General features: G+C 46.9%; 1 protein-coding gene across 1 annotated transcript in view; it reads right to left on the bottom strand.

Annotated features, from left to right (window-relative positions):
• Col23a1 (collagen type XXIII alpha 1 chain) overlaps window positions 1-12436 on the bottom strand; it is a 298678-nt gene that overhangs the window by 267617 nt on the left and 18625 nt on the right. Inside the window, exon 2 of the mRNA XM_036197798.1 lies at window positions 4698-4764. Within this exon, the coding sequence (XP_036053691.1) occupies window positions 4698-4764 (67 nt within the window). The remainder of the gene's footprint in view (window positions 1-4697; window positions 4765-12436) is intronic.

Here is a 12436-nt window from a genome sequence, read left to right as displayed (position 1 = left end):
GTTTTTCTGTGTAGCCCTGGCTGTCCTAGAACTCATTCTGTAGACTAGGCTGGCCTTGAACTCACAGAGATCTGCCTGTCTCTGCCTCCTAAGTGCTGGGTTAAAGGTGTGCACCACCACAGCCTGGCATGTAATGCTTTACTCCCCATTCAACACATATACATTTTAAAACCTCAGCTACACTTGAAAACCCTTGGCTATGTAAAGTGAGAAGAGAAGATACCAACACACCCCAGAATGCAGACGGCGTCAGGTACTGAATGGCACAGGGTCACCAATGAATGAGCAGGTGGGCATGAAAGTTCAACCACAGGACTTGCTTCCTGGGAGCACCCACACAGGGTCACGGACATGCGCCTCCATGCTTGGTTTCTTTGGGGTGATTATTGCTCCCATTTGTTTTCATCCCTAGGGCTGTAGCAGCAACATTTGCCACAAATCAGGTGTATAAAAAGAACAAATTACCCCTCTTGGATTGGAGACCAGAAGTTCAGGGTATTTGCAAGAAGGCTTCCCCTGAAAGCCCTGAGGAAAATTAGCGTTTCCTGGCTTGCTATGGCGCCACTCCCGTCTTGGCTGCACTGACGTGGTCTTTTACTATGCATCTCTGTGTCTCATGTTTCTCCCTCTTGTCTCATCTAAGGGCGCAAGGACCCTGAATAGGGCCCACCCTTATCATGGGAGATCTTGCTGCAAGATTCTAATCTTAAGTATTATAAACCTCCTATCTCTGAGACTTTACTTGCTGCATTTTCAAATGCCCACTGCCAACCAAGGTCCAGAAACTTTAAATAGAAAATTCCAGAAATGAGTCATTCCAGAATGTCCAACTACACACCACTCTGAGTAGCACGGTGAGGTCTCCCATCACCCTGCTCCTGCTCACTACATTGGTTGTCATAGTGCCTCACTGCTGGTGCTCAAGTAACCCTTATTCTAGTATTGGCCCCACAGTGCAAGAGCATCGAACTGACAATTTGGACATTGCAAGGTCTCTTCAGATAAAAAGAAGCGAGTATGATAAGACATTTTGAGAGAGAAAGAGCCCGTTCACGTAACCTTTATTACAATATATCCATTGTATTGGATAGCTGTTGTTTCTCACTGTCTAATCTATAGGTCAAACTTTACCACAGGTATGAGTCTTAGTCAGGGTTTCTATTGCTGAGCTAAAACACCATGACCAACGAAACCTGGGGAGGAAAGGGTTCATTTGGCTTATACTTCAGCATTGCTGTTCATCACCAAAGGAATTCAGGACAGGAACTCAAACAGGGCAGGATCCTGGAGGCAGGAGCTGATGCAGAGGTCATGGAGGGGTGCTGCTTACTGGCTTGCTCCCCATGGCTTGCTCACCTGCTTTCTTATAGAACCCAGGACCACCAGCCCAGGGGTGGCACCACCCACAATGGGCTGAACCCTTCCCCATCAATCATTAATTAAGAAAATGCATTATAGCCGTATCTTATGGAGGCATTTTCTCAATGAGGTTCCCTCTTTTTAGATGACTCTAGCTTGTGTCAAGTTGAAGTAAGACCAGCTAGCATAGCATGTATGTGTAGAAAAATGTACATTTATGTGTATGAAATTATATAAATTCACTATATTTGGAATTGCATACATATGGTTATACATACACACATGTAAATGAGATTCCATACTGTCCAAAGCTTCAGGCATCCACTAGGGGTCTTGAAGAGAACCTTTACCAGATAAGGAACTGCTAGGTACTGAAAAAACTCTATTTTAATAAAGTCTCATTCTCAGGAACCAGACACTAGGATTTGAGTATATCTTTTTGAGGAAACCAGTCTGAGACACTATGTCATTTTTGTCGGTGAGATGAAGGTTCAAGGGCCCTTTACCCACCAGAAGCTACAGAGCCTGTTCAGCACAGCCCTGTAAGTCCTCGCACATAGATCTGGGCATGAGGGATGGGCCATCTTCCTGCTTGAAGCCCACCATGCCGCTTGGCGCCTGCACAGCCAGCTCACAATGGGCAGTGCTCACAACAGGCAACACACACGTGCTGCCCCTCTCTGGCCCTGCTTATCTGCCTTCCCTTTGCTAGGATCTGACAAAAGATTACACTGTTTCCCTGGGCCGTGGGAAGGAGCTGGCTGGTGACCTGCCTGTGTCTCAGATCAGATGGGGACCCAAGATACAGAGGGTCCTCTGAGTCTCCAGAGCCCTAAAGTCTTCAGAGCTCTTTGATCAGAGCTTTGAAGAGAGGGAGGGCACTCAGGCCCCTGGTGTTGCAGGGAAGGGGCAGCGCATGCCAGGCCACTGGGGCTTTGTGTCCGTGAAGGACTTGAAAGGCTCAAGTGACAACTAGACTGGGGGTGGTGAGATGTGGATACAGGCGGGTAGTGGGCCCCAGTGAGATACTGCTGCTTTATCCTAGAGCTGCACTGGCTGTGACATCACAGCCAGGCACCCTCAGGACAGCTGAAGCATGGCCCTGAGGGTGGGGTGCCCCCCTCACTGCCTCCTCCTCCTCTCTCCACCTCGCTTCCATATTTGAGACCGGTGAAGATTCTATTAGCAAGCATGGCCAGCAACAGTCTCATTGTAGGTCACAGCTGCAAGTATCAATAATCAGACTTTCATTCTAGGATACTTTTATTTTACTCTGTAACAGTTTAGAAGTCCAAAATGCTGGTTGCAAAGTGTGAAAGGATATCTCAGAAGTGGCTGTGCATCCCAGTTTAAAAACTCACTTATAGGAGCTGGAGAGATGGCTCAGTAGTTATGAGTGCCTGCTAATCTTCCTGAGGACCAGAATTTGGTTCCCAGCACCCATGTAACTCCATCCCCAGGGGACCTACTGCTCTTTTCTGGCTTCTGCAGGTGCTTGCATGCATGCACACACAAATACAAACACAGACAGACAGACAGACAGACAGACACACACACATGCACACACACATATATAAACTTAAAAAAAAAATCCCTACACTTATTCACATAAATCACACAAATTTAAAAGGGTCCCTTAGTATCCATGGGAGAGTGCTTCAATGAACCTGTCCATCTTCCTACAGGGTGCTTAAGTCATTTATATAAAATAGCATTGTATTTGCATGCATATTTGCATATGCATAAGCTATGCACGTCTTCCTGTATATTTAAATCATCTCAAGATGACCTATAACAAATAAGTAGCTGTTATATTATAGTTGTTTGGAAATGATGACAAGGTATTTTTAACTCGTATTTGGCTGAATCTCAGGTTAATTCATAGATCAGAGCCCATGAAGAGAGACTACACCTAATACAACAGAAAGAATGAAAGAAGAAAAGAAAGATACACATTTACACATTTAATAGATCATCTAAAATTCATTGATGGGTTTAAATTTCCCCCATTTAGTATAATCTCTGAATTTTGATCCATGAATGTTGTCACCACTGGCCACATGTTTCCTCTTCAGAACCTCAGTGTCAACTAAAGGCTCAAACTCAACCATGAAATCTTCCACTGAGTCCAGAGACAGTTTCCCATCAGATCCACCTTTGCAGAGGACTCCCCTAACCCTGAGACATTGATGGTTTCTGGGTTCCTTGGGGTAAACTGGGAGAGGCTGGTGGAGAATAGTGGTTCAGCTTTCACCTGCTCTATACTAGTTACAAAAGCCACAGCTCGGGGCTGGGGAGATGGCTCAGGGGATGATGTGCTAGCCATACAAGCACAGGACCCGAGTTCAGATCCCACATAAGAAGCTCTGTGGGTTAGCATTCACTGTCATCCCAGTGCTGGGGAGGCAGACACAGGTGGGTCCTGGGGCTCCTGCTCAGCCAGCATAGCTTCAAGTTCAGTGAGGGACCCTGACTCAAAAATTAAGGTGGACAGTGTCTGAAAAAGACAACACCATCAAACTCTGGCCTCTACATACATGTGCATAGATACATGAACATACACACACACACACACACACACACACACACACACACACACACACACACAGAGAGAAAACCCCTTCCAGCATGAGACACATTGCCATGAGCCTCCTCTCTCCATGTCACATAGCAAGACTCAGTCCAACCCTGAAAGCCCAGAGTAGAAACTCCACACTAAACTCTTAGTCATGGTCACACAGGGCTCCATGCTCATTCTCACTACGCATCTGGATTCGAGCCACATGGATGGGGTACCCAGAAGCCCAGCTTTTACCATGCCACCCCCCCAACCAGTTCCACACCAGCAAAACAGAGAGACTTGATCACCCAAATGGCCCAGACTGGTTCCATCCTCTTCCTCGACCCAAAGCAGCAACAACAAAAAACAACTGCAGGCTCACCAATTTTTTCCTCCCTGTGCCAATCAGAGCGCGGTGCACGGCAATCATGGAGCAAGGAAGGTGGTTCCTCTGGCTCATTCCACAAACTTATTCAGAGGGCGGGTACTTTCCCACCACTCAGGCCTTATTTGAGGCCAGTTTTAATACTCCCTGAGAGCTCCAGCCAATGCCACTGATCAAAACATACCAGCCTTTGTGGCTGGAGTCTTTGACAAACCAGCTGCCAGGGGAAGCCAAGGAGGAAAGGTCCCAGGATCGTCCCCATAGGGCCACAGCCTGGAGCACCAGACCATCCTCTTGATTGAGGGTGAAATGAGTATTTCATAACCACATGGCAGGGAGAAGGGCTAGGCCTCCAGATGTCAGGAGCCAGCAAGGAACAAAACCATCACTTACCTGGGGGACAGACGCACTCGGAGGGGGCTTCCCGAACTGTCCGGAGCTTGGCAACTCCATCCAGCTTCTGAACCAAGAAGACAAAAAGTTGGGAGAGAAGATCAGTTGCAGAACAGGGAAGTGTAAAACTCCACCACGGTTCTGGTATTTTCCGGAACACGTCTTAAAGGTCATTAAATTCTACATGCGGTTTTCTAATGGGAAGGAAAGCAATAATAACCACTGAACAATTCTGATTATGACTGATGAGTCCTCAACAGAAGGCGTCAGGTTTCTGCTGTGTTACACGTTCACGCACAGTAGGAAAAGAAGCCGAGGTGGCTGCCTGCCAGGCAAGAGAAGCTGAATGGAGGGCATACAGGAGAGGCTTTGGGGCAGGGGTAGATTAAAACTGGCCCTTGTGGTAGCTCTCTGGGCCCTCAAGAACTGTCCTCTCCTCAGCCAGGAAGCTCTACAGAACCTTTCTCCCATCATCTTGGGGTCCTGGCCTAATTCACTATGACATTTTCCTTTCTTCCTTCCCCAGGGATCCTTGGCCTAGATAATTCGGTTCAGTAGAATTTAACAAAAGTCTCCATGCATGCCCAGCCCTGTGCTGGACATGGGAGAGAAGAAAAGAAATACCACAGGGATGGCGTGCTACTGTGGTAACTCACAGGGACAGCTCTGGTGTGCTCGTGGCCTGATCTGACCTCCTGGCAAATCTTTGGTTGCTGGGAATTGAATTCAGAACCTCCTGCTGGCTGAGCACATGCTGCATCACTGAGCTACCCAGCCACAGGGCAACTTGTGGGGCCAGAATTGAAGTCGTCCCAAGTGAGGCGATGGAAGCATGGAAGAAGCTAGGGTTAGAGAAAAGCAATGGGCCCACCATCTCATGCCAGATGAGCTAGGGCTGAAGTCCCTAAGGATACAGAGAGCATTAACTCTTTTCTTTGCGGGGTGGTGGTGTGGCAACGGTAGTCAGGAACCCTAAAGGCCAACAAGGCCAATGTAGCAGTCTGCTAACTTGAGCTGTGTAATACACTTACCAGTGTTTGTTAGCATTGGTGCTTCAGGCTCAAACATAAAGATGTAACTTTAGGAGCTGAAGACATGGCTCAGGGGCTGGGAGCACTTGCTGCTCTTACAGAGGACTGACATTGACCAACTGTAACTCCTGCCCCAGGGGACCTGATGCCCTCTTCTGGCCTCCACAGATACCTGTGCTCATCTTTGGTGCACACACCAAACCAACACAAGCACACACTGAAAACAGGTCTTTTTTTAAAGGGGGAAAAGTATTGTTTATTTATTTATATATGTTTTTGAGGTGTTGGGGATAGAACCCAGATTGATGCTAAAAATACATGCCTTACCACTGAAGGGTGCTTTTTCCAGCCTGAGAGGTAATTGTTTTATTTGTTTTGTTTTTTATTTTCCAAGATAGGGTTTCTCTGTGTGGCCCTGGCTATCCTGGAACTAGCTCTGTAGACCAATTGACCTTGAATTTACAGAGATCCGCCTGCCTCTGCCTCCTGAGTGCTGGGATTGAAAGCGTGTGCCACCACTGCTGGGCTCTGAGAGGTAACTTTTAAGCACTGTGCTACAGGAAGTGAAAGGGGACCAAGGGTTGGGGGTTAAGGTTCTCTGCTTGATCAGACAAAATCAAGCTTCTGAGCCTTCTCTTGGGTCCATTTTGTCCTTCCTTGTAAAATTCAGTGCTGCCATGAACCCTGCTAAGTCAATTTAGCAACCCGTTCCCCCACCCTAAGCCTTGGTATCTGACCACTCCAGAATCCTTGTGGGGTTCCTCATGCTCCACCAGCTTCCAGGTGATGTCTGCTCACCCTGACCTGTCTTCAGCAAAAGTCCTGTTCCCATCTGGTGAGTTTAACCAGGGCTCCCCTTTGGTTCTGCTTGATCTACTGATCACCCACAATGGTCCTTGGCTATAAAAGGACCCCCTTAGGCTTTGCTATGCTTTATTTAGAATTGCTGCCATCTAATGCTTTAACAAGGACCCCTTCTTTGTACGTTTTGGTGTTTGTGTCCATGTGTGTGTCTGTGTGCGTATGAGTGTGTGTTGCACACACGTGTGCGTGTAGAGAAACCAGAGGACAACATCACATATTTTTGCCTTAATTTTCTCACTGACACAACAGCTCAATATTTTGGTTAAACCAGCTGGCTGGGGAGCCTGAGGGACCTCCCTGCTTGATGCTCAGTTAGAGGTGTGGGTGGTCACCCTAGACTCCTTAACACAGGTGACAGAGATCCAGCCTCAGGTCCTCATGCCTTCATACCAGGCTCTTCATCCAGCGGACCATCTCTCTAGCCCCAAACCCTTTCTTCTCCAACAGTACAAAGTTGGGGTGTCACTGAATACAGGACCCCAGCCCTGCCCAAGGTGCCTCTGGATGGAGCAGCCCAGGACCTATGGAGCAGTCTAGAACCTATTAGGAACACTTTCAATGGTTTGGAAGGTCTTCTCAAGCCTCTTCCTCAGAAAGCTGAGCTGGAGCAATTGAAGTTAAGGGCAAATAACAGCAAAGGAAAGGAAGGTGGCTGGCAGGCCATGGATACCACATAGTACCAGGACAGCCAGAGAGTGCTCGAGTGTGGCAGCTTTATCCTCAGCCCACCTCCCTGGCCTCCCAAGGCCCTCAGTCTGCCCCAGGAATCAGATCCTGGGTCTCTGAACATCAGACTCTCAGCTCTGGACCTCCACTTCTTCTCTAGTCTAGAACCACCAAGTTAGCCCCTGTGAGCCAGGCCCAACCTCCAGAAGCCCCTGTAGCTCCTACCCCTTAGCAGGAGACCTGCTTGATCAGGGACAGCAGCAAACATCAGCCTTCTCCCACTGCCAGCCTCACTAAAGGGGCTGTGGCCTGTGTACCAGGTTATCCCCTCCTATTCCACTGAATGGGGAGTGAGCCTGCACAGAAACTGCAGGCCTGGGCAGGACCTCAGGACTCTCTTTCCCCACAGTCCCTGCAGACACTATAGCAGTTTTCAGAAGGAGAGAACTCAGCCCTCCAGTCCACAGTGGTTCACTGTGCAAGAAGCTCTCCAAGCTAGACACAACAGCAGGAAGGCTTCCCTCATTCCCTTCCTAACAAAGCATACAATGTTGAAGATGAGCTTTTAATGGCACCTATCGCACCTGGACTGCTCTCCTACAGGGCAAGAGCCGAGGGAACACATGATGACTTTAAAGCCATGCTCATCCTAAAATGAAAGCCCAAGTGGGAATTACACATGGGAGAAGAAACACTCCTGGCTAAGACTACTAGGATTATCCCAGGCCACTGGGGTTGGGTTTTCGTGTTGTGCTTTATTCTAGCTTCCTGTATGCACTCGCTTTTCTCAATGGCTCATGAACATGCAGTTTGATCTCTGACTTCTGCCCCTCCTTCCCTCCCTCCCTCCCTCCCTCCCTCCCTCCCTCCCTCAACTCCAGCCCCTCCCCATCCAGGAGTTTGGGAACATAGCTGAACTCCACAGGAAATATTTGAGTTGGAAACTCAATCCCAAAATCTTTATGCTTTTTTTTTTCTTTTTAAATTTTAAGAGACTCTTCTTTTGTGTCCAGGCTTCTAAAATATGATTTAAAGGCCTCGACTCTTTCCATTCAGTTATCTGGCGGCACCCCAGCATCTGCAAACAATACGGTCCTGGGTTTCCATGTGTGAACATGGCCTTCCTTGCAGAGCAAATAAAGGATGAATTTCTGAGAACAGACAAGAGGCTTTGGGAGTGTTCCTCTCCAGAAGCCCAGAGAAGGAAAACGGAGTTTGGAGGCAACTTGCAAGGGGGAAAAATAAATAAGGGAAAAATCTCCATTTTCAACTGTGATCTGTTGGTAAGTTTATTAATGGCCCATAAGAGCTCAAATCATCTGGTCACATTCTCAAAATGGTTTGAATGGATGGGAACCACAGGTCAGCACACACACACACACACACACACACACACACACACACACACACAAAGTGAGTTGATGGCGCGGGAGAGATGGCTCATTGGTTAAGAACATGGACTGCTCTTTCAGAGGACCCAAGTTTGATTCCCAGTAACCATGTCAGGCAGCCACAACCACCTAGAACTCCAGCTCCGGGAACATTAGACTCCTCCAGCCTCTGCAGGCACCTATATTCACCTGTACACACACACACACACACACACACACACACACACACACACACACACTTTAAAATTATAAGAATAATTAAAAAATAATTGAGCTGAATATGGCACACACGCATAGGCCCAGCTACTCTGCTCCCCTGGAGTAGGAGGCAGGAGGATTATTTGAATCCAGGAATTGTAGGCGAGCCTGGACTACACAGTGAGACCCCAGTTCAAAGATAAAAAGAAAACAACAATAAAAGTATGCAATGATTTATTTCTGTGAAATGCTGTAAATGAAACCATAAAACATTTGGCTGAAAATCCCTACTCGAGGGAATTTTCTCCAAAATAAATCAACAAAAGCAAAAAAAGTTATTTATGGGGAAGTTATTGGGCAGTGGGGATGGGTTAGAAATAATGGAGATTCCCTTGATAAAACCATTACAGTCAGGAAACCGCATTAGGAAGACAAATATAACAAGGAATCAGGTTTATAATACGACCCAAATAGCATCCAAACAGACCCAACTGAGACTCTGCAGTGATGTGCTTATTTAAAGAGTTAACCCTGAGTCTGCGCAGATGATTCAGCAGCACTTGGCATTTGAGGGCGAGGACTGGAGTTCAGATCACCACATCAACACTGGGTGGACAAAGCAGCTCACCTGTAACCTCAGCTCAAGGGAAGTGGAGATGAGGGCTCCCCAGAGCAAGCAAAATAGCAAGGCTAGCTGAAGTGGCAAGCTGTGGATACATATATACAACATGTATACATAAAGTGAGGGCACTTGATGTCAATCTCTGGCTTCCACATGCATGAGAACATGTGAATACATGCATGTGTGTGCCTTCATACATAGATATGCACACCACTTACACACACAGATACACAGATACACATAGACACACACACATACACAGACACACATAGACACACACACATACACAACACATACACATACACACACACACACACACACACCCCAAGTTATTTAGGGATGTTCAGTAGTAGAACATTTATCTAGTATACAATTTGATCCTCAACACCGGGGGAAAAATCAGCTGTTAGAAGTCCTGCGTTGCTCTGGTGCAGTCGTCTCTGAAGAATATAAACCTTCAGAAGAAGCACAAGAGCCAAGAGGGGCTTCTGAGACTGCCCTGTGGGGGCTTTTTTTGGAGACTGGGTCTTAATATAGCAATGTCAGCCTGGAACTCACTATGTAGATCAGGCTGGCCTGGAACTCACAAGAATCCACTTGTCTCTGTCCCTAGTGTGGGATTAAAAGTGTGTTCTACAATGCTCAGTTAATTTTTTTTTTTGAGACAGAATTTCAGATAATCCAGGCCTCAAAGTTTCTACTTAGCTGAGGATGACCCTGAACTCCTGATCCTCTTGCTTCCATCTTCCAACTGCTGGAATTACAGGCATGTGCCATCATAGTCAACTGAGGGCATTTTTTTTTTTTTAAACAAAGACAGATGGTCCTGTCCTCTCCAGGACAGTCCACTGCAGGATGGGTCCAGGTAGAACACAGGTTCCACAAACAGCAGAACCTGGGACCAAACCCCACTACCACACATTCTCTGTCTTCCCTTCTCCCTCAAGAGGAAAGGTACACACAGGCCCCATCACTGTTAGCAACAATTGTAGGGTGCAGCTTTTCCCCACCACTCCAAACAATGAGAAGCCGCTGATGCTACTTAAGAGTTGTATGTGGCAGGCACTGTGCCAACAGCCTTCAGTTCTCCTGGTCATACTCATTTACAGATGGAAAATTGAGACTAGGAGGGAAGTATCAACTCTAGATCCAAATCTTAGTATCAACTGACTCCAAACCAAAGCAAGATGACTTCTGTTTCCAAGCAATAGACCCTGGGAGCTGTGGGGCCAGTTCAGTTGATAAAATACTTACTATGCAAGTGTGAGTACCTGAGTTAAATCCCCAGTATCCATATAAAAGCTAGGTGCATTCCAAGTACATGCTTGCAAAGTAGTATGGGGAAAGCAGAGACAGGCAGGTACCCAGAGCCTGTTAGGAAGGCAGCCTAGAAAAATCCTGGAACCCAGGTCCCAGTGAGTGTCTCAAAAAATGAGCTGGGGGGCTTCTGAGGAAGAACACCTGAGATGGATCTCTGACCTCCATGTACATGTACATACGTGTGCATGCATGCTCACACACATGCACCTGAGTATACACACACACACACATACACACATGCCCCCAAAAACTATGCTGATAGAAATCAGGTCTATGTTTGAGAAAGGTTGGCTGATGGGAAGACACTGAGTACAGTTCACACAGGGTGCTGAGTCTGCTTGTATGGAACAAGGTGAATGTGATTATGTATTGGTCAAACGCATAGGGCTGAACACCAGAGAGCGTGGACTTTAATGGCTGGACACCAACTACAACTAAAAGTCACCTGGGAAGTCAGAGAATCTGAAGACGGAATGCAGGTAGTGATAAACAAATCTGACTATATTAACACTGCTCAGTGGTCCTCTCTCTTCCGCAGAGATTTGTGCCACGAGACTCAGTGGATACCTAAAACTGCAAACACCACAAAATCCTATAGAAACAATAGTTTTCTGCACATATACATTTCACCAGATAGAAAAGAGACTCATAATAACTAACAATAGGACAATTATAGCAATATATTGTAACAAAACATGTAATACTGCTGTGCTCTCTCAGCACACATATCGGATGGTGCTGTCCTGTAATCCTTGTGATGCTACAGGACATGATACATTGCCCGTATGATGAGTCGGCCAAGGAGAATGATACGGCATTGTGACATAGAGTTGGGTTCCTAGTGACCTTTGGACGCTTCCTCAGGACAGTCGTGTGTGTCAGGGGATTCTAGGTCATCAAGCCATGGAAATGCCAGGTGGGTAGCACATTCTGTGTAGATGCAGTGGAGGAAAGCATGATTCATATCCTAGAATCAGCAGGACGCTGTGAGATTTCATCACTCTACTCAGAGCAGTGTACAACTGAAAAACTAGGAGCAGTTTGTTTCTGAAGTTGTTTTTTTTCTTTTTCTCATTATATTCAGACTGTCATTAGTCACAGGCAACTTGAATCACGGAAAGCAAAACCATGAGGAAAGGGGAATTATCGTATGTGAGGACCTTGGAGAAGGTGAGGGGTGTGGCTGGCACAAGCAACTTTGCAAACTCTAAAGACAAATGAAATTATACATAAACCATGTGCTCTGGTTGGCTAAGCTGCTTCTCACAGGGTTTCGGATGAACAGCTCTGAAAGTGCTTTACATGCATATTAGAGCTGAAAAAAAAAAGTACATGAGCTCAGGGTAATGAGAGGCAGGTTTATTCCCTTCCAAGTAGGAAGCTCTGAGCGCGCAAAGTGGGAAGCAACCGGTTCGGAGCCAAAGCCATCCCTGGGAGGGCATGTCCATCCTGTGAGACCATCACAGACATCTGCTGAGGGCCCATCTGGGTAGTAAGTAAAGCCCCAGGGAGCAGAAGTGGGTGAGGAAACTGCCTGGGGTCAGGAAAACTACTGGAAAGGACTGCAGGGAATAGCAGCTAGAAGACACTCAGGGAAGCAAAGGACACTGTGTCCAGGAGTGGACTCCATAAAGCAAGTCTCCAAAA

This window comes from Onychomys torridus, chromosome 8, assembly GCF_903995425.1.
Source record: "Onychomys torridus chromosome 8, mOncTor1.1, whole genome shotgun sequence".
In the NCBI taxonomy this organism is placed as follows: domain Eukaryota; kingdom Metazoa; phylum Chordata; class Mammalia; order Rodentia; family Cricetidae; genus Onychomys; species Onychomys torridus.
The sequence above is the reverse complement of the archived record's forward strand: the minus strand, read 5'-3'. Positions and strand labels throughout refer to the sequence as shown.